The 27,437-nt window shown below is 47.3% G+C and overlaps 1 protein-coding gene across 1 annotated transcript in view; it reads left to right on the top strand.

Moving 5' to 3' along the window:
- Positions 1-508: 508 nt before the first annotated feature.
- Positions 509-27,437, top strand: part of PPP1R12B (protein phosphatase 1 regulatory subunit 12B) — a 132,170-nt gene continuing 105,241 nt past the window's right edge. Inside the window, exon 1 of the mRNA XM_054648839.2 lies at positions 509-1,009. Coding sequence (XP_054504814.1) covers positions 722-1,009 — 288 coding nt within the window. The 5' untranslated portion in view covers positions 509-721. The remainder of the gene's footprint in view (positions 1,010-27,437) is intronic.

Here is a 27,437-nt window from a genome sequence, read left to right as displayed (position 1 = left end):
GCACCAGGAGCGGCTGAGGGAGCTGGGAAATGGGCTCAGCCTGGAGAAAAGGAGGCTCGGGGGGACCTTCTGGCTCTGCACAACTCCTGACAGGAGGGGGCAGCCTGGAGGAGTCGGGCTCTGCACCCTGGGAACAGGGACAGGACAGGAGGAAACGGCATCAAGTTGTGCCAGGGGAAAGTTTCAGTTGGATATTAGTAAGAATTTCTTCCCGGAAAGGGCGGTCAGGCGTTGGAAGGGGCTAGCCGGGGTAGTGGTGGAGTCTCCATCCCTGAAGGCACGAGGTCTAAGGGAGACTGGACGTGGCACTCAGTGCTCTGGGCTGGGTGACCAGGTGGCGATCGGGCACAGCCTGGCCCCGATGCTCCCGCAGCTCCTCCCCACCCTCAGCGGGGCCGGCGTTCCGTGATTCCGGGGAGGGCGGGATCCGAGGAAGCCACAGCAATGGCGCCCGACCACGCCCGCGCGCGGGGTCGCCGGGAGTTGTAGTCCCGGTCGCGCCCAGGTGCGGCGCCGCGCGGGGGCCGCCGGGAGCCGCGGCCGCCCCGGGGCAGGTGCGGCGCCGCTCCCGCCCGAACTACATGTCCCGGGGTGCCGCGGGGCGCGCGCGGCGCGGGCGCGGCGGCGGCGGGGGCGTAGCGAAGATGGCGGCGGGGGCGCTGCGCCCCGCTCCGGGCTGAGCGCGGCGCGGCCCCGCGCGGCCCTCAGAGCGGCGGCGGCGATGTCCGAGCCGGAGCACCTGGGCGGGAAGCGGGCCGAGTCGGCGCGGCTGCGGCGGGCCGAGCAGCTGCGGCGCTGGAAGGGCTCCCTGACCGAGCAGGAGCCGGTGGCGGCGGGGGGCGGCCGTAGCCGGCACCGCGGCGCGGGGGGGTCCCGCGTCCGCTTCGAGGAGGGCGCCGTGTTCCTGGCCGCCTGCTCCAGCGGCGACACCGAGGAGGTGAAGAGGCTGCTGGGCCGCGGCGCCCGCATCAACACCACCAATGTGGACGGGCTGACAGCCCTGCACCAGGTACCGGGGCCGGGGAGGCGGCCCGGCTGTGTGTGCGCTCGGTCAGCACCGGGCCGGGGGCGCAGTGGTACCTGCAGCCCCGGCCGGGGGTGTCGGTAAACAAAGGGCTCGGTACGCCTTGGTCCGAGCGCCGTGCGGCGCGTTCAGCCTGTGTCAGAGAACAGACCGAGGTGCTTCCAGTCGGGCAGTGGGATGTACCAACTTTTCACAGGGTTATTAAGTAGCTTAATTAGCGAAATAAAGCGGGGGCTGGCAGGGCTGCGGGCCTGACCAGGCAGCCAATTTATTAATTTTTTGGAAACTTAGGATGTCATGGGGGTCTCCTGAAATGCTGGGAAAATTTTCTGGTAGGAGTGCGAATTTTGCAAGATCAGGGGTGTCTGGCCAATTCCTGTGTTGTGTTTTACCAGAGTTTCTTTGAAACTCCCCAAACTGTTCCTTGGCAGGGAGCAGAGAGTGGCCGCATGGCTGATAAGCGACATAGATTCTATTAATACTCATCCAAATGTGAAGATGATACAAAGTGGTTGCAGGAATTGGCTTCAGAGCGGTAAAGCCTTGACTGTCAAGAAACATGTGCTGTGTTCCATCCGTAGCTTTGGCTGCTCTTGTATAAATGAGCAGGAATGCAAGGGAACATGCAAAATTGCCTCCACAGAATATTGGGAAACCTGTTGCTATCCAAGACTGATTGAGGATTTAGCAAGGTGTGTGAAATCAGTGTCCCAGATTGGTGCATCTGGTCAGCAAAAGGAATCTGATTTGGATCCAGGCCAGCTTCATGAAGAAAATTTTCTTAGCTCAAGATAGTGTAGATTAAGCATGTAGTGTAACAACAGGAGTGGGGAAAAAAGCACAGTCCAGGAATAACATCTGGAACTAATGTGTTTGTAAAGAATAATGTGTTAACAGCACAAATAGCAGGATAGTTCTTGAGTTAATCAGGATTGCTTTTTTGCTGGGCTGATGTTATGGAAGCATTTTGGACTTGTACAAGGTGGTTCAGGGGCTTGCTGTCTCCCGGCTGTCAGGGAGCAAGGGGCAGGGAGATGTATTCATTTTGGTTTAGGCTTCCAAAAATAAGTAGTGAAGTAAAGAGCATGGAAGCTTACAGACTGTCAGGTTGAATAAGACTTCAGCTGGCAAAGCAGTGACCTTTGTAATGGATGGGCCTTTTTCTTGGTTATTTGTGGAGTTTGGTGTAGCAATAGCAAATAAATTGCGTTGGTAGCCTCCAGTACAGCACATGTACATTTATTATCAGGTAAATAAGTAGTCCTGTGGACACTGGTAAGAACCAGTCACTGAAAAGCAGATTGTTCACAGCATTTTGACAGCCAAGAAGGCTGAATTTAAGGTGGATACATGGTAGAGTTGGGATGACTTCATGAGGAGTTTCCAGCCAGGATGGATTGTGATCCCCTCCGAAGGGCCTGGCTCTCCTGCTGCTGTGGGTACTGTGAGGTGTCTGGTGAAGTGCTGGATCTGATGGCAGGCAGTGAGCTCAGCAAGGTCACACTCCTGGAGACTGTGGCAGGCCATGTATTGACAGGCAGGCTGCAAATTGAATTCTGTATACGTAAAGGATACAGAATTGTATCCTATGTGCCTTAGGAGCACAGTATCAGGTGACACTGACCAGTAACACCTAGGGCTTGATACTTGGAAGAGCTTGGATGAGTGAGTGGTGGAGCAGATGCTGGCAGTACCAGCCAGCTGCTTACGTGAAGTGTTTCTTCACAAACTTGACAGAAAGGGAGGCTCACCTTACTGTGATTGGAATAAAAACTTTGTTCCAGCGTCCCATGCATGTAATAACAGTTTTGCTGAGGAATGACAAGATGTTCTTGAACACCCAAATGGAACAAACACTGTTTTGTTAAAGGTTTTGCTGTGCATGTGTATCCTCAGTCTGTAAATCTCTATCAGATGAAAATGGTTTTTAGCATGGTCGGGGAGGTTGTTGTGAGTTCCTTTCTCTGAACCTCTCCAACACAGGTTTGTTTTCATGTTGCTTGGAGAATAGTGCTGCCTGTGGTAAAGCATCAGCCAAGGCCAGTTAGGCTGGGGGTCCCCAGAGCACTGGTTGACAGCTGAAATGATGTAGTGCATGTAAGGATATTTAAATAACTTCTCTTAGTATTAGAAACACAATGTTACATTACAGGGCAGATAGTAGTCACAGTCTGCCCTTGTTTAATACCTGTGCAACCAAATGGTCACTCAATGCAGAAGGAAATCCTACACATTGAAAGGAGCTGTCTTTGTTGACAGAAAGATCAGGTAAAATATTTTTCTTTGGTTAAAGAATTTAGTACATGAGACCTGCTCTGGATGAGCATCAGGTCTTTTTAGGAAATGGAAGGGTTAACCAAGTCAATTGACTTAATTTGTCAGACTTGGCAGCTGCTCCCACAAAACCTAAGACCAATCTTACAAATCAGGTTAGTTTGTTTGAAGTGCAGGGTGGCCCCAAATATTGTGTGTGTTCACAAAGGTAAAATTACACTTGCTCTGGTATCTGGGCCACTGTGGCTAAGACCCATTGTGTACTTGCTGTGTGAGAAGCTGGCTTGGCTATTTATAGCCACAAAGCTGTATTTTGAAAATAACCTTTTTTAATTACAAGTGATGTTTCTGAGCCTGCAGCCTGTGTCACTGCCCTCTTTGGAAGGTGCCACACAGACCTGCACCACAGACCGTGTCTGGAACCTGCAGGGTGGCTTCAGCTGTAGTTTGTCTACCTCAGTGCCTGCAGAATGTTGCTGGAGGAGCATCAGTCCTGTATTTTCAATAATTAACTTAATTATATTCACTGAATTATTTTTGACAATGGTTTTGTGTCTAATGCAAAATGGAAAGGGAAATATTAGTTAAATGTGAGTGAACATTTAGAAATCATCAAGAAAACTGCTACCAGTTGGTGAAATGAGCTATTGGTGGCAGTTGAACTTCTCTGGTGTTTGCAGGTGGTGGGAAATGGGCATGAACTGCTCCTCTGTCTCCTGGGTGACAGATAAAACCAAAGAGTAAACTCGTATGAAAATTGAGTCTTAAGGGAAAAACATTCTGCTGCTTCTAGTTGGTGAAGCATCTCCCAGTGTAATAATAGCAATGCTTGTTTGTCTTCAAGGACTGGTTCACAAAGGTTGACAGCAAAGATTGTTTATCCTCCGTCTGCCCTTTGATGATTTACTCTCTGTTTCCCTTTGGCCTGTTCCAAGGAGAAGTGAGTTGCTCATGAAATAACTTCTGTGTCATTTACAGTACTCTGCAGTACCTTGGTGCTTGCTGTTGACTTTGTTTCAGGTGCTGGGTGCCTGTGATAATTCAAGAGCTGCTTCCTGAATAGTCAGGTACTTTGTGCAGTAACTCTGGGTTAGGTGGAGGCTGTTTGTTGTTCTCAGTTTGTTATTCCTCCTTCTGAGCCAGAGCTGTAAAACTGCAGGCATGTCTGGTTGCTCCTCAGAGCTTTATAAGGTGGCATCTGTGTCAAAAGGTTTGGACAATTTGCAGTTGCTGCTCAGCAAGTTTGCAATTTCCTCATACAGGTTGTGTGCAGCTGTAACAAAGCAGGAAACAGCAGAATTTTTGGACAGTCCAGAAACCAGACAGAAATGTTAGAGAGCACTCTGCCCATCACAGCAGTCTGGAGATGTTGGAAGAGTCACTGAGGTGCTAACACTGGGACAAAATCTGGGGACTGAGGGGGGAAGGAGGAAAGGATTCCCCCACTACCTCCATGTTCAGGACTAAACCATGTCCCTAGGTGCCACAGCTGTACACTTTCTGAACACTTTCAGGGATGGTGACTCCATCATGTTGCTGGGCAACCTTTGCCAGGGCCTGACCACCCTTTTGGCAAGGACTTTTCCATAAGATTCAACCTAAACCTCCCCTGGTACAGCTTGAGGCTCTTCTCTTTCATCCTGTCCCTGTTCCCTGGGTGCAGGTCCCACCCCCCAGCTGCCCCCTCCTGTCAGGAGTTGTGCAGAGCCAGAAGGGCCCCCTTGAGCCTCCTTTTCTCCAGGCTGAGCCCCTTTCCCAGTTCCCTCAGCCACTCCTGGTGCTCCAGCCCCTTCCCCAGCTTCCTTCCCTTCTCTGGACACAATTTCTTAATCACCAAAAAGTAGCAGCCAGTCTGTGCCTTGAAAGGTGAGGAGATAACACAACTTCCAGTGGCATGATAACTCTGGAATGAATGTTCAGGTGCCCCCATCACAGCTGTGTTTTACGGTAGTTCAGCTTCTGATCTTTAGGTTGGTGATGATAGCATCATAAATCAGGCTGCATTTTTTAAGATTGGGTGGCTGCATTGCCTAAAAATACATTCATTCCTGGAATAGAAGGTTATCTAGGGAGAGTCATACCTTTCCCACTGTGCTGTGCAGAGTTCCTTTCTGAAGGTGTTCTTCTGCCAGGAAAAATAAAAGTTGCAATCTTCTTGTGCTGCATGTAACACTGCTCGTCAAAGTGAAATATGGCACTGTCAAAAATAGGGTTTATCACTAGGGTGAGTGGAATGGGGTTTTTGGGTTTCAGTTATAAATGGGAATTTAGTAGCATGTACCATCCCACAGGGCTCAGAATAAAGTGAGATAGCTTCGAAAATGTCTACAATACACAAGGAATTTATGAGACAAAATAGTTAAAATCTGAAGTGCTGTTTTATCAGCCTCATTCTTTTATTTTCTTCCTTTTGGCTTACTCAGTCCCTGTTTTGCCTTGATATTTTCATCAAGGGTTCAATTGTCTTTCCCTTGCATCTCTATTTCCAAGCAATCTCCTGAGTGGGCAGAATTAACTGTAGACTACACAAGCTAACCTTGAGCTGCAGTTAGAGCCTGGGAGAGCTGCTGCTCCTGGCAGCAGGGCAGGAAACCTTCCCCTGGTTTGGTTTGGGGCACTTTCAGCTGCTTGGTTTGGCTTCTGGAAACTGAAGACAACCACATCATTTACTCAGTACTGGGTGCCTGGGAGGAAACTGCATTTTAGTAAGTAAATGGGTATTTGGGAGGGGAAATGTGCATCTTCATTGCTTCCTTCCTCGGCCTTTGTTTATCCTACCCAGGGATTCCATGTGTCAGGCTCCACTACTCCCCATAAACACTGAGCAAGGGAGCTGGTGGGATTTGCAGCAACAACTTTCATGGCAGCAGCTGGAAGTGCTGACCCTGGTCCCTTAGTGCTGCCTGTGGAAAAGTTCTCATCTCCACCAGAGCTGCTGGGCACTCTGGAGTTCTGGCCTCACATGGAAAGCTCATTTGGAAAGCAAAGATATTTTAGGGAAAGCTTGTAGTGCCTAATGTGTGCTGAAAGCTTTCTGACTCGTGCAAATGAAATTCTTGAGCCTGCATCAGAGATGGAGACAAGTTTTCCATGCTGCATACTTGTCTGAATCAACATGGCTTGATAAGATTGAAAGCCAGCTCAGCAGAAATGCAGGAATTAGCAATGAATGCAGTGCCTGGACAGTCCCTGCTCCAGCAGCACAGGGTACTGCAGCTCCTGCTGCCATGGCTGGAAATGTTCAGTGTTTGTGCTCAAACATTCAGCACATTTATGTGCAGAACTCTCAGCTGTAACCTAGATGAAGCTCCCATCATCCTGGCATTATTTTTTGCAATTTATAATGTCTTTTGCTTATTTTAACGGAGAGTGTTTAGGCTGGGATCTGTTTCTATTTCAAACAGTTTTAGAGATTTAGAATTCAGACTTGGTACTGTGGGGCTTGTGAGACATCACAAGTGCTGTGCTTTGTAATATACTGAGATAATAACTGACTAATATTAAAATATAGGACTTCTGAATTGGTATGCTGGCTCCCAGTTGAGGATTATTATATACCATAAGTATAAAAGGCCTGTCAGACTGTGCATATTAGAGCAATCAGTTTTAAGAAGGCTGGGAGAGAGGAATGTTTTGCAAGTGGCTGTATAAATTGATATTTATTCTTTCTAACTTTTGAATACAAATGAGGGCAGGTGGAGCATTAAATATTCTGAAACATGCTTTTTTAAAAAATTGTGTTTGTGCAGAGGGCTGGGGTAAAGAATGAAAGAGAAACCCAGAGCCTTTCAGGGGAATGGCAGCCCCTGCTATGCAGTGCCAGGATCCCCAGCTGAGTGAACCTTTTGACCTAGTGATGATGGTATGGCCCCAGCACGGTGAGGGTGACCAGTATAAATCCTGGGATCTGAGTCTGCAGTTTATTTTCAGCTGTCCTTCTGAAGGGAGGTGCCACAGCTGTCCCTGCAATCTCCTTTCTTGGGCTGCAGCAAACTGATCTGCACAGGGAGGAAAGGTGCAGCTTGCCTGAGGAGCTGGGCCATGGGCCTTGGCAGGAAAACTTCACTCCCTAAAAATTTGAGACCAGGTTGGACAGGACTTTGAGCAGCCTGGCCTAGTGGAAGATGTTCCTGTCCATGGCAGGGTGTTCAGTGAGATGCACTTTAAGGTCACTTCCAACCCACACCAGTTTGTGATTCTGTGAAGGAACGATTTAGTGGGGATTTAGGTGCCTGTTTTCATGGGGCTCACTTCAGCATGAATGGACTTAAGAACAAGCTCATGGTGATTATAGTCTGTGCAGGCCTGTGCAGAGATGCTCCAAGCTGCTGTGAACTTCAAATGGAAGCAGTGGAAGCCAGAGCATGGCTGTGAGATGAAGCTCCAACCTGCACAGCTTCAGGGACCCAAATTTTATTTCCTCCTTCCACTCCTGAGATGTTCCCCCTCTCACTGTAGTGAAACATGACCTTTCTTAAATACCTAAGTCTTCAAATGTTTTTCAGAAGAAATTTGCTTTTCTGCATTTCCAGGCTAATGAGCACAATACCACACATTGCCAACAGCCAGATCCTGGGAGTCAGGCTTCGCTTTTCACATCAAGCTGACAATCAAGGACATCACAATTCCTCATTGAGACACCTATGCAATTTTTCATGTCAGTTTTCATTCATAATAATTATAACATGCAGTGCTTACAGGTGATCAGTATTTTAGAAAATACATCTGTGTGTTCTCTTGTTAGATATTTTCCTTGTTAAACAAATTTTGGAAAAATCCGTCTCCTTCCAGCTTTAAACTCCAAGTTTAAATATAGTCTTTGCTGCTCTGAAAACAACCAAAATAACTGAAAATTCACTCTTTAAGAGTAAATGGTATGATTGATTTGTCTTTAATGCTGATTAGTTTGGGATTTTTGTAGCTTGTTTCCTGTGGCTGGACAAAATAGAACACTCTTAACTTCTAGGAGTTTCACTGGAAATGTTTCTATAATACAATAAGCTGACCTTGCAGAGGGACACAAGCAGCTTCAGCGTTGCTTTTCCAGCATTCAGCCTTGCTCATAAATCTTTGTGAGATGTACAGAATGCAGAGTGACCACCTGCCATTAGCTTTTTATGTGTCACTGCCTTTTCAGGGTAAAACTAAACCTGGTCCCTGTCTGATCCCCTGAGCCAGAGCATTGATTTGCCACAGTGATTGCTCACCATCCATTTCTGGAATCTCTCTGAAGCCACCTCCTATTTATAATTTGTCATTCCCTGCTGTACCAGTTAATGCAATTTTGTATCAAAGACTGACGGGTTTTACATCTGAAACGTGGGATAGCAGCAAGTCCTGGTCCAGGCTTGTCTAAACACAAGTGCTGGCTTAGTGAGGGGACTCTAGCAGTGGTTTAGGGAAGTGAGGTGACTGTGTGTGGGCTCTGCCCATACCTAGCTTATGTCTGTTTAGTTTGGACCTGTAAATAGGGTAGCATCACCCAGAGGAATGTAAACCAGCATGAAGCTGGTAGGGCCTGCACAGGGAGCTGCTCCCAGTTCACCACATGGGCTTTGTGCTTCAATTGAAGCATCCAGAAGTGCTGCTGATTTCATTCTGAAGTCAAAGTATGAAGCATCTTCATCTTCCAGGATTTCAATTCATATGGATTGTCATCCTTACCCAAGCTATTAATTATGAATTATCTTGAGTGACAATTATAAAAAGCAGGAACTTTAATTTAAAAGTGACTTTTTACACAGGCAGATAGCAATAAGACAAGGGGGAACAGTTTTAAGCTAAAAGGAAAGTGGTTTAGATTGGATATTGGGAAAAAAGTGTTCCCTGTGAAGGTGGGGGGGCCTTGGCACAGGTTGCCCAAAGAAGCTGTGGTTGCCCCACTCCTGGCAGTGTCCATGGCCAGGCTGGACAGGGCTTGGAGCCACCTGGTCTAATGGAAAGTGTCCCTGCCCATGGCAGGGAATGGAACTGGATGAACTTTAAGTTTCTTTCAAACCCAAAACCAGCCTGGATTCTGTGATCTCTGACAATTTGGTACTTTATGTGAGACATGTAAATAGGGATTTCCCCCATAGAAGATTGGTGCGACAGGGGAGCTCTAACCCAGCTGGCTGTGAGTGCTGTGGCTTGTTTTAATTGTTTTGGTATACCCAAATATATATGTGTATATATTTATATCATTGCTCTGAGACTCTGCCTGTTCCAACAGAAATAATCAGTATATTTACCTTAAATACTGTTGTGGTACTGGAGGATGAAATGTTCTAAATTTTTATTTAACAAGCCATTTTTCTACCCCATTTGCTCTGTGGTTTCTGTAAGTGAGATGACACACTCAGCATAGACAGCTTTGGTGTTTTTGTGGATAGCACCTAAATCTGAGCAACTGGTTACATTAACAGAGCAAGCACATGTCCAGGAAGAGGTGCACATCCTGAGCCTGGGTAGGAGTCTGACTGCACCTGTGACACACTTCACACTTGCCAACTGTGGGATTGAATTTTTTTTCAAGTCCTGTGAACATGCCAGTGGTAGTTTCTGCAGTAGTGAACCCTAGGCCCTTACTTGAGCCTTTTAATGAATATCACAAGTGATGTTGGTATGACTGACATGTTGTTTTAATGTAATAATTTGTATTACCAAAAAATATTCCACTGGCCAAGATGCTTTCAAAGCAACTTGATGGCAGTGAAATGCTACATTCTAGCCTATTACCAGATCATCTTCCATTTTTTTATGTGAGATGTGGGTTTTAAGAGTCTGCAGCGAATATTTCAAGCAGAATTATGATTTCTGGGCTGAAATAGCTCTCTAGAACAGAGGTAGAAAGAGCTGCTGACTTGCTGGGTTAAACCTTCAAAGCTGGTTCCATCACTTGATGCTGGCTTTCAGTTCTTCCCTGGCTTCACGCTCCTTCCCTGTGTTCTCAGGAAGCTGACTGATCTGCTCCATGCTTCAGCCAGCTTGACTCAGTGTGGGCTGATGTTCTCATCACACCCTTTTAGGGGATTCTGTCTACCCTGCAAGGCTTCGAAAGGGAGAAGTTGTGTTCAAAGAGACTCTTTCAAAGGCTTTTGAGAGGCAGAAAGTCACTGTTGAGTTGCAGAGTCTTCCAGACAGTGGTATGGATTATCTGTAGGAGCAGTTTATTGTGTCTGTCTGGCCTCTGTCCCCTTGTTCTCCCTGAGAGCTTGGCAGGTTGTTTGCTGCAGAGCTGCTTTACAGCCAGCTGCCCCAGGGTGTGCTGGTGCAAGAGCTGATTCTGTCCTGGGGCAGGACACTGTGTGCCTCTGTTCATAAACCCTCCATCAGCCCCTTTCTCCAGTCTGTGTAGATCCCTCTGAGAAGGATCTCCTGCCCCAGCCATGCCAGCAGTTTGATACCTGCAGACTTGGGGAGAGCACTCTCTCTGTCCCATAATTGGTGTTAATTGAGTTTGTTAATGAAGACATGGATTTGTATTGATCCCATATCAGCCCTGAGGGATGCTGCTGGTAATCAGCTGCTGGCTGGACTTTGTACAGCTTTTGAGCCTGATATTTTCACCAGTGTCAGTCATCTGCTTCTGCAGTCCAGCTCCTGCCTGTTGAGGACACTGGCAGAGATGGTGTCAAAGGTGTACCACACTTGCTCTCCTGTCTTCCACACAGGCAGCTTGGAGGGCAGTCAAGTTAGGCAAGGTTTGCCACTGGTAAATCCATGCTGGCTGTTCCACCTCCTGCTGGAAATGGCTGTCAGGAAGATTTATTACACAGCCTCTCCAGGGGCTACAGTGAGACTGAGATGTCTGATGTTCCCTGGATCCTTCTAACATGGTGTGGTGGTGTTTGCATGTCATCAGCCTCCCTTTGTCACCATGACATTTGAAAGTTGGCAGTGATTTTCAGTGACATCAACCAGCTCCCTCTTAAGCCATGTCTGCTTCCCACCTGGTCTCAAAAGTGGTCATGGTCATTGCTTCCCCCTCCCTCCCTGGCTCTGGGCTCTGGTGCTGCACAGTGGGGCTAACAGGACAAGTCTGTGCTTCCTGGGACCTGTACTTTGTCTGTTCCCTGGAGCACGTGTCCATCTTGTTGGGCCAGGGCTGTCATCAGGAGCGCTGCTGGAGTTGTGGGCCTGCAGGAAGCTGCAGCCATACTTGCCTCTGACTCTGCAGTGACTGTAAGACATTCCTAGAAACATAGAACTAGGGAATGGCTTGGGTTGGAGCAGCCCTTAAAGATTGTCTTGTTCCAGCCTTGGCAGGGACATTTTCCACTGAACCAGGTTGTTCAAAGCCCTGTCCAACCTGGCCTTGGACACTTGCGGGGTTGGGATACTCCTGTGAGCACAAACGAACCATTTGTAGGGCATTTTCCTGATTTTCCCCTCCACCAGCCCTGCCCTGCCTCTCCCTACCCCGCCTCTACAAAATGTAAGTTGCATGGTGAAGTCCCTGCCTGGAGGGAAACGGGAGATGTTCTTTCCACTTGACTCGTCTCCTGTTCTCCAGCACTCAGTCCTGCAGGAACAGCCAGTGAGCAGTAGCTGTTGTGTCATACCTGTGGTGCCTTCCCTACTTTTTGGTGCAGACTTGCACAGCACTTCACCATAAGTTCCAAATGGCTTGTGTGTCAGCAGCACTTCAGTTCTAAGGCACATTGTGACCTCTGTTCTTCAGGAGCAGATATGCAATCAGCAGTGCTGCTATGTCCTGTCTCCCAGGAGAGATGATGACTGTAGATTTCTGCTTTCTGCTACCACTTTGGTAAATGTTTCTTCCCCAACCTGCAGCACAGACATCATAGGCTCCTAAGGTTGGATGTATTCTCTTATAGAACTTGGCTGTCTTAATTTTATTAATGGGCTTAGCAATTCCTTCCAGTTGCTGAGGAATGCTTCTCGCTGCTGCAGTGTGCTGACACTGTAGGAAATGCTATAAAGCTGAACAGACATTTTTGGTTCCTGAGCCCACTTTAGTGGAGCCCTTTCTACTTCCAGCCCAGCTACCAATTTAATCAGTACTGCACTTCAGATATTAAGTGTTGCTCAGTGCTCTCTGAATACGGGAAGGGAGTGCAGGAGGCACCAGGTAGGGGCTGGGCTCTGGGGAGGATGCACAGCCTGTGAGTGATAGCTGCTCAAGACTGAACAGCCATAAGTCAGCAGGCTCAGCTTGGTCCTTGCAAAAAGGAATGTCCCAGTCCCACTTGCTTAACCTCAGCACTCCAAGAGCCTGTCACAAGTCAGTCCCAGGTGCCCTGCTGACCCATGTGCCACCCTGGGGAGCTGGGTTTGAGTAGCTTTGAGTGCTAAAGCTTTGTGCAGGCAAAGCCTTGCTTCTGCCAGCAGGTGAGGAAGCTGGGCTGGTGAGTGGGAGTCAGTGGCACCTGTGGTTTGGAGACCAGCAAGCAGGGCAGTGAGGGGAGAGCAGGGCTTGGCAGCTGCAGTCCCTCCCTTGGACCAAGTGGAATAGCCTCTGGCTAGGAGGGGAAGGAACCAGTGAGGATAACAGCCCTGTTTGACAGCTTGTGGCTCTGTGTTCCTTTGCATAGTCCTGGGTGGGACTGTTTGTTTGCTGTTCCTGGGCAGTTCCACCATGTGTTGGCTGCTCTGCATCCCCAGGTGCTACTCCAGGGCTGCCCAGATGCTTTCTGGACCAAAGTGCTGCTCTGGGGCTTCAAACTTCCCTGGAGCTGTTGAGCTTGTGCCAGGCCCTTTTTCACTTGCCTACCTACTGCCATTTGTTTCCCAGACCCTCTAGTAACCCAATCTGATTAATTCAGTGAAAAGCTGAAAGGCAGTAGAGTTCCTGCCAGGTCCTCAGGAGTCCACTTTTCATCCAGGTGCCCTAGGGGCCAAGAAGGCCAGTGGTGTCCTGGGGTGCATTGGGATGAGCATTCCCAGCAGGTCAGGGAGGGATCCTGCCCCTCTGCCCAGCCCTGGTGAGGCACATCTGGAGTGCTGTGTCCAGGTCTGGACTCCTCAAGACAGGACCTCCCTCCTCAGGAGGGACCTGGAGCTCCTGGAGTGGGGCCAGCAGAGGCTGCACAGATGAGAAAGGGCCTGGAGCATCTCCCTGCCAAGGAAAGGCTGAGGGAGCTGGGGCTGTTCAGCCTCAAGAGGAGATAACTGAGATAGGATCTCATTCTTGTCTGTCAGTGTCTGCAGGGACGGCTCAGAGCAGGGCTCAGGCTCTGCTCCCTGGCACCCAGCACTGGCACAAGAGGAATGGACAGGGGCTGATGCCCAGGAAGTTCCCCCTGGACATGAGGCAGAACTTTGTCCCTGGGCAGTGATGGAGCCATGAACAAGCTGCCCAGAGAGGTGTGGAGTCCATCTCACTGGGATATCTCAGACCCATCTAGACAATCCTGGGCCATGTGCTCTGGGATGACTCTGCCTGAGCAGGAGGTGGGACCACATGAGCCACTGGGGTCCCTTCCATCCTGACACATCCTGTGATTCTGTGATGCCCAGTGCCATCTGAGCTGCACCCCAAATACTGCTGTAGACAGAGGTCCTCAGGTATTGCTGTGTCAGCCCTCTGTGCAAAGGCTCTGGGCATGAACTTCCCAAATTTCAGGTTAGATCACCCCCCCCCCCTCTGCTGGGGTTTGCACCCATTCCCCATTCCCATACACATGATCTGGAGGGTGGGGTGTACAGGGAGAGGTGGGTTTTGAGGATGAGCATATTTGCTGCAGACACCTGGTACTTCTGCAAACATCTTCACACTGGACCCATGAAATGGAACTTCCAATGAAGAAAATAGAAAAATGATGATCTAGAAGAATTTAAATCCTAATTATTTCAAAGTGGAAAGAATGATATATTGTTCTTGTGACATATCTTTTATATGTTGTGGCTTGTGTGCATTCTCCTCTCTATCATAAATCACTGTAATAGGTACATGCTCTATTCAAGGAGCACACAGTGTCTATTTTTGAGGGGATTTTTTTTGAGTATATTGGGAGAATCTGAGTCTTGGATACAGCTCAACAAAATAGTTTCAAATGACAAATCTGTCCCACTTTTGGCATTGTGTGCTGAATAGTTTTGTAGTGTTTTCTCAGTGATACCAGGGCTGTGTGCTGTCAGTCTTTCCTGTACAAACATCTCTTAAAATAAAAAATTAAAATTCAGCTTTCTGAGCTTTCCCAAGCTGTAGTATTGACAGAACAGGTTCCAGAACTGCTCAGACAAATGGAAAAGTATCAGGTCTTCAGCATCAGTTGGAACTGGCACATGAAATCACTGAGCTATTATCCATTGTGTATGATGTATCATTTAAAGCAGGGGATGTCAGCAGGAAGTGACAGTTTCAAAAGGGACTCCAAGAACCCGGGAAGTGATGAACCCAAAGCAGGCAACAAGCATGTGGAGAGGAGAAATCTGCTGGAGATGGTATGTTTGGATTTTCAAAACACTTTTGACAATATCCCTCTATGGAAGCTCTAAGAAACAAAGCTGTTGTGAATAAAGAGATCTTATTAATTACTGTCTGAAAGAGAGAGAAAAAAGGCTGGCAATAAAGAGTCAGTTTGCAGGAGGAAGGAGAGTTATCCTGTGCATCTCCTCTGCAGTCTGTGCTGCTCTGCACACCTTTATGTGAGGCAGGAAAGGGAATAGAGTAAAGTTACCTTTTGCAAAGGTTCCTGCACAGTCGAGGTAGTGAAATGTGAGTTGGCCCTGAAGGGTGTCTGTATTGGCCAATTCACTGATAAAATGGCTGGCAAAATTTGGTCTGTAAATGGGGAGTAATGTTTATGGGGAAACAGTGGCTCCCAATCCAGCTGTCACAGTTGGAAAAGCTTGTATTGTGCTCATGTGTAGATTAGTATGTGCAGTTCTCTTTCTACCATCTCAGAAAAAATAGTTAAGGGAAAGAGATGGGAAATAACATCAAAGGGATCAAAGTCATGGATTGGGTTCTATACCAGGAAAGAGCAAAACTTTGTGATTCCTTCTGACTGACAGAAAGCCACAAGCACAGATAGGATAAAGGTTTCCAAAATTATATGTGAAATGGCATTAGGGATGTTCAGTTTTTACTACAAGGAAGGATTTAAGGACATCAGAGTTTTAAAACAAATACTTTTTCTCATCCAGTGTAAAATTCAGCTGTGGAACTAATTGCTTTAGGACACAGGTCATGCCAAAAGCTTCAGTGTGTTCAGAACCTGCATGATGGGTACAATTCTAACTGTGTAAATTAAGCTCTGGATTGCCAAGCTCTAGGATGGGTGGAAGATACAAAAAGCAATTAAAAAAAAGATTATTTATTGCATGCGAGAGTCAAGAAGAGAAAATAAGATATGGGAAAACTAGTAAGGCCAAAAACCTTCTCAAATGTTAAAGCAAAAGTTTCAAAATTAAAACCTGGTGCTTTTTAGAAGGCTCATAATACTGTCCTGCAGAAATTGTGGCAATTCTGCTTTGTGCTTAGTGGGCAATTTTATTGCATTTTTTGGTAACTTGTTGCAGTGGTGTGAAGTTTATGTTTCATAATGCTCTCTAAACTAGAAAGAATATGTATAATGTGTGGGATATCATCTCACTAATCCAGGAGGTTTTGAGCATTTCTCTCTTCCTGGCTCATAGTGGACTAAACTGAACATCTGACTGAGCACAGTGTCCAGGTGTTCATCCAAGGGATGGATTTCCTCTTTCTTCATCATCTACACTGACTTTTCTTTTCATTCTTGGGGGATTGACAAACAGAATTTGACCTTCACAGTCCTATATGGTTTGTCTTTTAAATGAATATCACTTGAGTCATTCTGAACAAGCATTCCCTCGTGCTGAAAAGGATAAGTGGTAAATGTGGCTGTCTGTCTCTTGATGAGAGATTCAGGGCTGTGCCAGCCTGTGCAGCAGCAGAGCCAGGGTTTGAACTTCAGAGCATATTGCAAGAGTTATTTTTGTTCCCTTATATTAATAGCTACTGTAGAAGGAGCCCTGTGCTTAAGGCCAAATCCTGTCTTACACTTACTCTGAGTATTGGCTTCTCTACAGTCTACAACTCTGTCCTCAAAATCCATTCTTTTCCATTTAGTTTAGGTGCTGTCAATCTGTGAGAAAATTGTTCAATGTTGCAGAAAGTGAATAAGGAATAAAACATTGATTGTAGTCCTTGGGAGGGGATCCATATGCTGACAGCACACCCAGCTTCCTGCAAATTGTGCTTGGAATTTCAGTTCAAGCCCTGGCCTAAACAAGAACTGCTGCATCTTTTAAATTATAGTTGTGGTGATGAAACAAACCTTCAGAGTCCTGGGTGATACCTATTGTTGACAAAGCTACTAGCTTCTTTTTATAATTTATTTATTTTAAACATAGAGTCATGGAACCATTAAATTTGGAAAAGACCTCCAAGATCATCATGTCCAACCTTTGACCAGCCATGTTGTCAGGCAGACCTGAGCACTGAGTGCCTTCTCCAGTTGGTCCTTAAACACCTCCAGAGATGGGGACTCCACCACCTCCTTGGGAAGCCCCTTCCAATGCCTGACCCACCTTTTCTGTGCAGAAATTCTTCCTGATGTCCAACCTGAACCTCCCCTGGTAGGGCTTGAGGCTGTTCCTCTTGTCCTGTCCCTTATAGCCTGGGAGAAGCAGCCAACCCCTGTCCTGCTACTGTGTTGTGCTGGCCTGGTCTCAGTCTCTAACCATTCACCTCTTCTCCAGTTTGATTAAACTTGTTTCCTGATGCCTTCACTTCTTGGAGCAGTGCTTGGGTAATTCTCCTTCTGTGGTAGGATGCTGAAAGCTGCACCTCTTCTGCTGCCATGTGTTTGGCCTTGTGCTGTTTGCCCACAAACCAGACTGGGCTGTCTCATGGTGAGCTGTCACCTGCCTCTGGTGACAGACAGGTGAGGGCAGATGGTTGCTGTTGGAGAGTTCCAGACACAGCTGGAAGAGGTCACAGAAACGCTTCTAGTTAAGTCTTCTGTACTGAGACATGACCAGGTTTATCAGAGCTTTTTGGGAAAGACAGTTAATTATCCCCTTCCTAAACATCACAAAGCACTTGTCTGCACCTCCCCAGAAGGTGAGAGCCCCAGTGGTGGCAGGCCCAGCTGGAACCATGGGTGATGTGCTTCCTGCTTCAGCAGCACCCTCTGAGTCATTCAGGCAGCCCTCAATTACCCACTGGGGACAGAGAGGAGGGCACAGAGATGCTGGATTAAAAGCAGTGCTCTCAGTCACTGATGCTGTAACCACACATCAGTGAGTGCTGTGGTGGAGGACAGAGACCCCCAGGAAGCAGCGTGGGAGCTGCCAGGGCTGCAGCACAGCAGTGCTGGGGCTGCTCTGGCCTGCTCAGTGATCCCACAGTGCTGTGTCCTTTATGTGCTTGTTTTGCCTTTAGATTCTCCCACCTAAATGTAGGAATATTCCTATTTTGCTTCATTGTAAGACTGTTCATGAGAGGCTGGGCTCTGCTCTCTGGAGCTCTCCACCTTCTCTGCTTTGGGTTCATCTCACACCAGTAAAAGGTGGTCTCTGATTCTCTTTTTGCTGAACAGGAGGAACAGAGCTGGGCCTCGTTAGTCTGTGCTGGTGGGGCCTTTGGAGGCCTGTTCCCACAGGCCAGGGAACTGCAGGCTGTGGGTTCCCTACCCAGCCCCATCCCTGCTGTGTGGCTGCAGTGGGTCAGGGTAGCAGCTGTGGGGAGCAAATGTGGAACAAACGTCCTGCTTTCCCCAACTTTTTACAGCTTGTTCTCTTTTTATCTTTCTGAAATCTTCTTCAGCCAGTTTGTTTTATCCAAGGAGTTTATTTCTGTGGTGCCCTAGAAATAGCATAAACCATATTTGTGATGCCACAGAATTCCTTAAGAAATGCTATTGGAAAATAAGGGAAGTTGTTAGGGTTTTTTTGGGAGTGAGTTTTGTTTCTTGTTTGGGTTTTTTTTTCTTTTTTTTTTTAGCTGAGCTTTTTCTCATTCATGTCCTATTCATATCTTGTATCTTTTTCAGTTGTGGAGACCAGAATTTCTTATACAGAAAATCTGTTGCATTATATAGAGGCCTAATGATATTTTATGGTTTGTTTTGTTCCGCTCCAAGTAATTTCTAGAATTTGCTTTGATTTCTGAGCTTGGAGCTGATATTTTCCTACAGCTATTTGTTATAATCCTAAGAGCTTTTCCCTGAACTCAGTAATAAGCTCAGAGCCTTTCATTTTGGTATGTTTTGTTGGGTGTATTTTGTGCCTGTGATTCACTCTGCAGTGATCTGCACTGCATTTCATCTGCTGTTTTATCAGCAGTTGCTCAGTACTGTAAGATTTTTCAAGTTTGTCCTTTGCTTTACCCCTTGAATAGTTTCACCAGCTAACTTCACCTCACTGATCACCTCCTCTTCCAAGTCCTTTTTGCAGCACATTTGGTAGCACAAGACCGTGGGAGAGAGCTTTCTGCAGAGCTCTCCAGGAAGATCTGTCTCATATTCTGGTCTCCTCATCAGGAAAATACATTTAATTGTGCAAGAATCTTCTGTCTTACCTGGGCAACTCAGTGGCTTCAGGAGCCACAGTGAGAATCCTTTAGAAAATCTCATAGAATCTCTGGAGTTGGAAGGGACCCACAAGATTCATCAAGTTCATACCCTGTCTCTGCACAGGACAACCTAAAAAATCACATAATGTATCTGAGGTGAATGTCACCTCTGGACCTTCCTTGTCTACATGCTTATTTACCTTTCAAAAGATTCCAATGGCTTTCTGTCACATGACTTCCCTCTGTAAAAGCTTTGGTGGATATTTTCCAAAATACAACAATTTCTTATACACCTGCTCTTCTGCATTGTGCCATCCACTAATGTGACCCCAGCAGGTTGGTGGTTCTTGGGTTTGGTGAAATCTTTCCCTTTCTCCATTCCAGGAGTTTCTTCACTTATCAGTGACTTTGTTTCCATCTTCTTAGTCGTATAGTGACACACTTGCTGTTTGTCCATTTGTCTGGTGCTGTACCAGAGGAGGGTCAGGCTGGAGATCAGGGAAAGGTTCTTCCCCCAGAGGGTGCTGGCACTGCCCTGGCTCCCCAGGGAATGGGCACAGCCCCGAGGCTGCCAGAGCTCCAGGAGTGTTTGGGCAGCGCTGCCAGGGATGCCCAGGGTGGGATTGTTGGGGTGTCTGTGCAGGGCAGGGGTTGGACTGGATGATCCTGGTGGGTCCTTTCCTGCTCAGAAGATTCCATGATTCTGATAGATGTAGCCTTGACGAGGTTTCCAGTCCTGCTGTCCAGCTCCTGTTCCAAGCCTTTGAGTTTCTGGAGCCTCCCCTGGCTGTGCAGCTGCCATGTCTGCAGCAGGGAACTCACCTGCATCCCATGGCCATCACCACCTGCCCAGACTTATGCCTGAAATCCACCTGCTCATGGCCTTGCTTTTGCTTCAAGCTGGGAACTCAGCCTGCAGCCAGGGGTGCATCCATGCTTTTGGGGATCTGCAGTCATGTTGCAGTGAGAGAAGCACAGGATTGCTCTCCCAAGGATCGTTTCACTGCATTCTTCTTTGAGCTCTTCCTTCACAGCTGGCACAGAGATGAGGCTGCATTTTGATCCCTCTGAAAGTCTTCCTGTGTGATGTTCTTTGTGTCTCTACTCTCCAGCAGAAACCATAGAATCATAGAATTGTTTGGGTTGGAAGGAGACCTTGAAGATCCGTCTGGTTCCAACCCCCCTGCCATGGGCAGGGGCACCTTCAACTTGACCCGGTTGCCCAGAACTTCATGCAGCCTGGCCTTGAACACCCCTAGGGTGGGGCATTCACAACTTCCCTGGGCTGCCTGTTCCAGGGCCTCACCTCCCTCACAGTAAATAATTTTTTCTTAAGATTGAACCTAGTTACCCTCTTTTAATTTGAACCCATTCTCCCTTTCTGTCACTACATGTTCATGTAAATAGCAAGATAGTAAATAGTCTTGCCCCATCTTTCCTTTAAATTTCTCTAAGACACTGGAAGGCAACAATTATGTCACTCTGGAGCCTTCTCTTTTCCAGGCTGAACAATCCCAATTCCCTCAGCCTTTCCTCACAGGAGTGGTGCTCTATCCCTCTGATTAACTTGGTGGCTTTGTCTGGCTGGGGTAATCCACTCAGACAAGAGGTTCCATGCCTCTGGCAGTTGGGCTTTGTTGACAAACCTCGCCCTCTCCTTAATTCTCCTGTTCACCATGCAGGTTGTAGTACTTTGTTCCTGAGGATTTCCTGTGCCACCCACCTGCAGGGCAGACTCATGCTCAGGAGACACAGTGCAATAAACAGAGAATTCACCATCCTCCAGCTGGACTTGCACCAGATTTTGATTTGCTTCAGGGATGAGTAAGGGCTGTAGTTCACCTGTAAGCCCAGGCAGCTGCCTGGCTGGTGCTCCTGGTGGCTCCAGAGGTGGGGAGTTTGCTCTGCTGCCAGCCCTCCCTTTACTGGATGCATTCATTGCTCTCACCATTTCTGGCTGTGACCTTTTTTCAGCCTCTGCCATGTGTGTGACACTGTGGGAGTCCTGTTGGGGCACTCAGGCAGGGTTCACAGCAGGCTGTCAGCCAGTGGGGTATGTGCACAGCACTGAGGCAATGACTGGGTTTATGTTACTCTGAGGAACACATCAAAGTTTGTATCAGGTCTGTATTTCTTAGATCACGGAGACCACAGTTTCTGATTAGATTTGAAATGTGATTCATGCCACTGGGGAAAGTTGACACCTTAGCTGTGTCCATCTTTCAAACTACCAAGGTATCTGATGTCATGCTCTGACAAGGGGCAGTGCATGGCCACATCCTTGGCACACTCAGCCACCCTGTGAGAGTCTCACAGGGCAGTCAAGCAGTTCCTCTCCCTCTGCAGTGACCTTATTCCACAGGTCATTTTCTTTAACAGCTCGGTGCTCTCTGTACCATGTTGGCCACCACCTCTCTTTTCCACAGACATCACCAGAATGGAGTTCCCTGCCCTTTCTTTGGACTGCTGATGGCAGCAGGAATGGAATGTGCTCAGAAACAAGCAGTGAAGGATTTTGTTACTGGTGGCTGTGCTGAGATTTGCTTTGGTTTGTTTCCCACAAGAATAGAAAAACTCAAAGACACTTAGCTGTGACCGAGCAGCCCTAGCAGTGTCAATTGATTTCTTTTTCTTCTTTTTTTCCTTTGAATAAAGGCAAGTGCAAATGAGCTCTGCCTGAAAGTGTGGTTGGCATTTGAAAACTCACACAACTTGGATCCTCAAACATATATATTTTTCCAGTATTGGGAGTTCTTGAAAAAATTTTACCTCTGCTCTGGAGCTAGACTGGGGGAGCAGGGGGTGTTCAGCTTGGAGAAGGCAAAGGGATTCTGTAGGGGCCCTTCCAGTGCCTAAAGGGGCTCCAAGAGAGCTGGAGAGGGACTTTGAACAAGGGCATGAAATGTCAGGACACAAGAGAATGGCTTCCCACTGGCAGAAGGTAGGAATAGATGGGATATTGGGAAGGAATTCTTGGCTGTGAGGGTGGGGAGGCCCTGGCACAGGGTGCCCAGAGAAGCTGTGGCTGCCCCTGGATCCCTGGAAGTGTTCCAGGCCAGGTTGGATGGGGCTTGGAGCAACCTGGGCTAGTGGAAGGTGTCCCTGCCCATGCCTCTCCTGGAGGCTCTTGGTCTCTCCAGAGCCTTCTCTTCTCCAGGCTGAGCACCCCCAGCTCTCCCAGCCTGGTATCAGAGCAGAGGGGCTTCAGAGCTTTAAGTTCCTTTCAAACCCAGACCAGGGGGATTCTGTGAAGGATGTGCAGACTCTGTCATAGGACGATGAACTCCTATGTTCTCCTTTACCTGCTACACTAAAAATGCCAGCTGTAGTCCAGGCTTAAATTGCTATGTTTAGGTAGGTTTATTTGCCATGTTTTGGGAAAATGCCTAACTTAACTTCTGCTGTAATATCTAATTATATCAAGGTTTCAGCAGCATTTAAAAGAAAGCATTTCCTTAAAGCTGAACTGTGATAAGTGATGTTGCAAATCTCAGTGATGGCACTAGAAATGGAAATGCTGCAAATTTGTGGCAGTGGGCCTTTTAGGAATAGTGTGGAATGACTTTATTTTTAGAAAGATTTCTTTATCCAGCCCCCTCTTTGTCAGCTCCATCATTTGTTATGCTTCAAAGAAACTTCTGTGTCCTCTGATTGATGTGGAGCCTTTTTCTGCTGGGAATAGTGACTGTGGCAGTTGAGCCATGGTGGATGCCAAACTCTTGTTCAGGTGTGGGCAGGAACAGTGGCAAAACTCAGAAAAACCCCTTGTTTGCTTGACTGAGAAGGCTTTGAGTGCCATGGGAGTGGAAAATGCCTAAGCAAGATGCCACACATCTGTCTGGGGATGATTTTTGCCTCTAGGAGCACATGGACTGATCCTTAGAGAGGTTTTAGCCACTGAATATATAACTGCAAAGTAGCAAATTTAAACTTTCCTGCATGCTGCCAGACTGGAAAGGAAAATGAATAAATAGAATTACTGACTGTATGTTTTTCTGTTTATATACCACCTTCTTTTTTTCTGGCCACAAAGGTAAAATTCAGATCTTGAAACAAAACTTGATGTGGTGGCAAGACAGCAAGACAGGGATGTGCATGGAAACCAAGGGCCTGAGAGTCTGTCTGTGAATAAACTGACAATGAATCCCTCCAAGGAATCTCCTCTTGCTCTTCACCTGTAGTTGTGTTGAGGTGTTTCTGCTCACAGCCACTGGTTTCCAGTCACTTAGTACTAATTCAGCATTTTTGGCATTTGCAGGAGTTCATGAAAGTTCTCGTACATGAACTTTGATGTCTGTACAGTAGAGCTGGTTTCTGTGAAAGCAGTACTGGCCCTGGAGTGACTTGAATGCTTTCTGTGTTGAAAAATCCATTTTTCCCCGGGCTGTAGGCAGCATGAGCTGTCTGTCTTGACATAAGCAAGGTATTATGTGGCAGCTTAAGACTATCTCAGTCCTGCCCTTCCTGCTGCTCCTGTCATGTGCCTTTGACACCAGTGCTTGTCTGGTTCCTCTGTGAGCCAGTTTAGCTCCTGGATCTGTTCAGTGGGGTATCAAATGAGTGTCAGTGCCCTTGCTGGGGGAGAGGGTCTGCTGGCAGGGTATCAGGTATATGAGGGCAGCCCTGGTTTCAGCAGAGCCTGCTGCAAAATCCTGCCATGGCAGAGACTAAAGAAAGCCTGGAGTGATCCACAGAGATTTTTCTGTCTGCCTTTGAGGTCTATAGTTAGGCAACACAAATCTCACCTTTAGTTTGCCAAGTTGTAGCTAAAATCATTTGCAGCTGTTTTTCCATGTCTCTGCTGGGGTGGAAGACCTGGAGAGGCTCTTCCTGTAGAGGATTCTCTGCCAGAGCATAGGGACCCTGCCTGGCCTTCCCACCCCACCTTGCTCTTCCAGCAGGTGTGGTGTGAGTGGAGCCACCTTTCCAAGTGGGCCACAAAGTGATTTTACATTTTTTCCTCCCATTATTCATCAGGAGAGCCCCCATTTGGCATTGGCCATACCGTGCTGCTTAGCCACCACCAGTGGCCCTGCAAGGCACTGGGGGTGAGTGTCAGCCCTGGCCTGCAGGGCACCACCTTGGTTTGGCTGAAGCTGATCTAAGGTTGCATCTTGGAAGTTTAGGGTATGTTTTTGTTGTAGAGATGATGGCAGAACCATATCTATATTTGCTTGTGTTGTGAAAATGAAGTCTTAAGGAACTGCATTAAATAGTGCATTGTAGCCCTTGATGGAGCTCCTGTCAGGTCAAAGGATTGTTAGCTGAACATTTCTTTGCTAAGCAAACCTGCAGTACCTAAATTTCCATTTTCCACTCAGGATTGAGATGCTTGTGAGTTTTCCAATTATAAAACATAGTTATTTTGGGCAGGAATGAAAATTTCAGTAATTTAAAGGCAAGGTTTTATATAGACTGTCTTGATCGAGTGCCAGGGAGCGCTGGCTGAGGGGGAGAGAAATTACATACTTAGTGGTCAGAATGACTAAACTGGTGAGACTTGAAAAGCCAGTGCTGTTCCACACCATTAGAAAACTGGCAGTCCCTGCTTTTTAGTGACAGAAAGACTTTATTTTTAGTGTTGGCAGTTGATCACGTACTGGACTCATTTCAAGCTCTTCTCAGATGGTACCAAGCATTAGCCTCTGCTGTTGAAATAATGGGTATTAAAAATCATACTGGAACTATTGGGATTATGATGATGATGATGATGATGAAAAGGAAGGGAGTAAAATGGTGATCTAGAGTGAATTTTGAAGTCAGTCCCACATGGCCTGGTGCTGGTTTAGAGCTGTGTTGTGGGCTGTAAACACAAATGGCAAACCAGTCAGTTGGCTGCAGAGGAGGAGCACTGTGGAAGTGGAAAATCAATGTCTTGGGCCCTGTTTGGATGAGAAGTGAATTCAGTGCAAGTTGCTGGACACATGGGAGCACAAATACTGTGAGGCTGGAGGGGTTCATAGGACCATAAAATGTCCTTGGTTGGAAGAGATCATGGAATCTAAGTCCTGGCCCTGCACAGATACCCCAGCAATCTTACTCTGTGTCTGAGGGCATTGTCCAAACCCTCCTTGAGCTCTGGCAGCCCTGGGGCTGTGACCATTCCCTGGTCCCTGGGGCTCTTTGCATAGTGAATCCATGTCTGTGTAGTCCATGCTGATCTTCCTAGGTTTGCCAAAATGTTCTTTGATTAGGAATGTTCAAGGAGAGGCAAAGAGCTGGCAGTCCTGCGTGCCTGTCATCCTAGAAGAGTAAAAGCAAAGCAATTTAGCTTTCTTGCCATTTCCCTCCCCTTTCAGTGACACAGAGTGTGAGTGTCCAGCTGACCTTCTCTCTCCTTCCCCAGTGGCTCCTGTTTCTTCACAGAAGCTGAGCTGGAAGCTTTGGTGTTCTGAGGGTGAGGGCAGGCCCTGCCCAGGCAGGGACAAGCAGAGTGTGGTGCTTCAGCACTCACTGGCAGCACCACCTCTGCAGCACATGCAGGAGTCCTGGCAGCTGGAAAGAATTCCACAGACATTTAGCCAAGCTATCTCTGCCTTAGTGCAGCAGGTATTTACATCTAACTCCCTGTAAATAACTTGATGGCCCCAGTACATATATGAAGGTGTGGGGAGTTTCAGAATAGTTTCAAAATGTGGCTTCTATTCAAAGCATTTCTCCACCTGACATTTCATGCTGCTATTTCATCTTGGAAATGCTACGTTCGTGGCATAATTATGCCTTTGCACGTATTCCTCTCTTCCCATGTGCTCTGCTGGGTTTTTTGTTGTGCTAATCATTGTAAGAGATTTGTTGTTGGTTTCTTTTGATGACTGACATGGATAGTGCTGAGTACTTCTCGTTGTGTGTGGGGCTTTTTCCAATGAAAAACTCTGACATAATCCACATATTTCTCTTCTTGCTTACATGAGAAGTATGACTCAACTGCTGTTAAAGAAATGAACATCCATAGCTAATTAATCAGACTAGAAAATTAATCGTTTTATCTCATTTCGCTCCATTTCCTCGGTTCTTTTTAAAGCAGAATTTACCTCTCTCTCCTGGTTCTAATGTGGTTGTTTCAGAATTAGATTTGCCAAGAATTTTAAATCATAATGATTTTAAAGCTGGGTTGGTGGTACAGAAGTGCCTGTGCAGGGTGTCAAGGCATGAGGACATGCAGAAGCCAGGGCTGAGCAGAGAGAGGGTGCAAAAGCTCTGTGGTTATGCAGGCGCAGCACTGGGAGCTGTTTGTTGTTCCCCAGATCACTGGAGAGTGTAATCTGTGCTGCCAGAGATAGGGGATCACTTGGAGGTGGAATTTTTGGGCAGTGCTGGTTCTGACAGAAGCCCCTTAAGAGCAGAGCTGTGATCATGGGACACCATGGCAAGGTCATAGCTTCCAGTGCCGACAGTCCGAGTGCTGACAGTTGCCAGGCTATTTTGGGAGCGCTTTTCCCTTTGTTTTCTGTGAACTCCTCTCTCTGTGCTCCCAGATTTAACCCTGATGCTGTTCAGCTGTCATCAGCCCTGCCTTTGTTTGTGGTTTTGAGGTGTGTGTTGACATCACGTATTTACTCTTGCCTTGCATTTGCTGGAAGATGGACTCCCCTCTCTCCTGGCTAACCTTGTTCCATGTATTTCAGACTTATTGCAGGAGAACAGTCGAGAAGTGAGTCTTGTCATTTAATCCCTTTGGCTGTGCTGTCACAGCATGACTGAATTGCCCTGCCAGTGCTTCCAGCCCAGTGTGTAACAGTTAATGGTGCTGCTGCTGGTGTCAGCATTGGCCTCTGGTTTGCAGGAACCCTTTAACAATTTCCAGAACTTCAAAGTGGTCTCATTACACCAGTCCTGTAGAAAATGTTGTTATAAAGAAAACCCTCTCAAAGCTCCGGGTAAGGAGTGACCGGTGGATCTTGGCTCGAGGAGGGTGGCCTGTGGCTGCTGGTCAGTCCTGGAGGGTGGGGCTCAGCTCACCTGGTGTCACTGGGTCTGTGCTGCTCTGTACAGGCACATCCCACCCAGCTCGGGCAGGCAGCACCCTCTGGGCACATTCTGAAAATGTGGATGAAACTGATCCTGTGCAAGGCAAGGTGTGGGAGCACATGGCTGGGAAGGAGGAACCCTGGCAAGCTGGGCTTAAACCTGCTGGGGCTCTTATGGTGATCTTAGGCTGAATTCAGATTGGACTTACATGAACTCAGAAACCATTCTGCTTGTAGACTACTGCTTTTGATGGCCTCTATTCAGTCTCACGCTTCACTTAGCACAGAGCAAACCTTTTAATAATTTGAGTGTGCTGTCTCCCCTTGGTTTGTTTAAACAAAACTGACTTTTTTCACCCCATATCTGAAGCAGATTTTTTTTGTAGCTCCTCGGTGGTGCAGCCTCTGTCACTCAAATGAGTCTACATCAGGTTTTCAGCATGAGGACATCATTTAGGAGGCAAAAGCCAGATGCTTGGGCACATAAAGCATCAAAGCTGTGGAGGTGAGTCAGGTCTGGATCAGAATGGCTGCACAAATCTATGTCTTCTAGTCCTTCCCCACAATTATAAAGTTCCTTGAATTTTCAAGGAATAAATGTGTCTGTGTATGTCTATATGAACATGTATGCACGTGCTTATGATAATCCACCCAGAAATCCACAGCCCAGAAGGGCGAGGAGAAT

The sequence above is a fragment of the Agelaius phoeniceus genome, chromosome 25 (assembly GCF_051311805.1).
Source record: "Agelaius phoeniceus isolate bAgePho1 chromosome 25, bAgePho1.hap1, whole genome shotgun sequence".
NCBI lineage: Eukaryota > Metazoa > Chordata > Aves > Passeriformes > Icteridae > Agelaius > Agelaius phoeniceus.
Note: the sequence above shows the minus strand (reverse complement) of the source record. Positions and strands in the feature narration are given on the sequence as shown.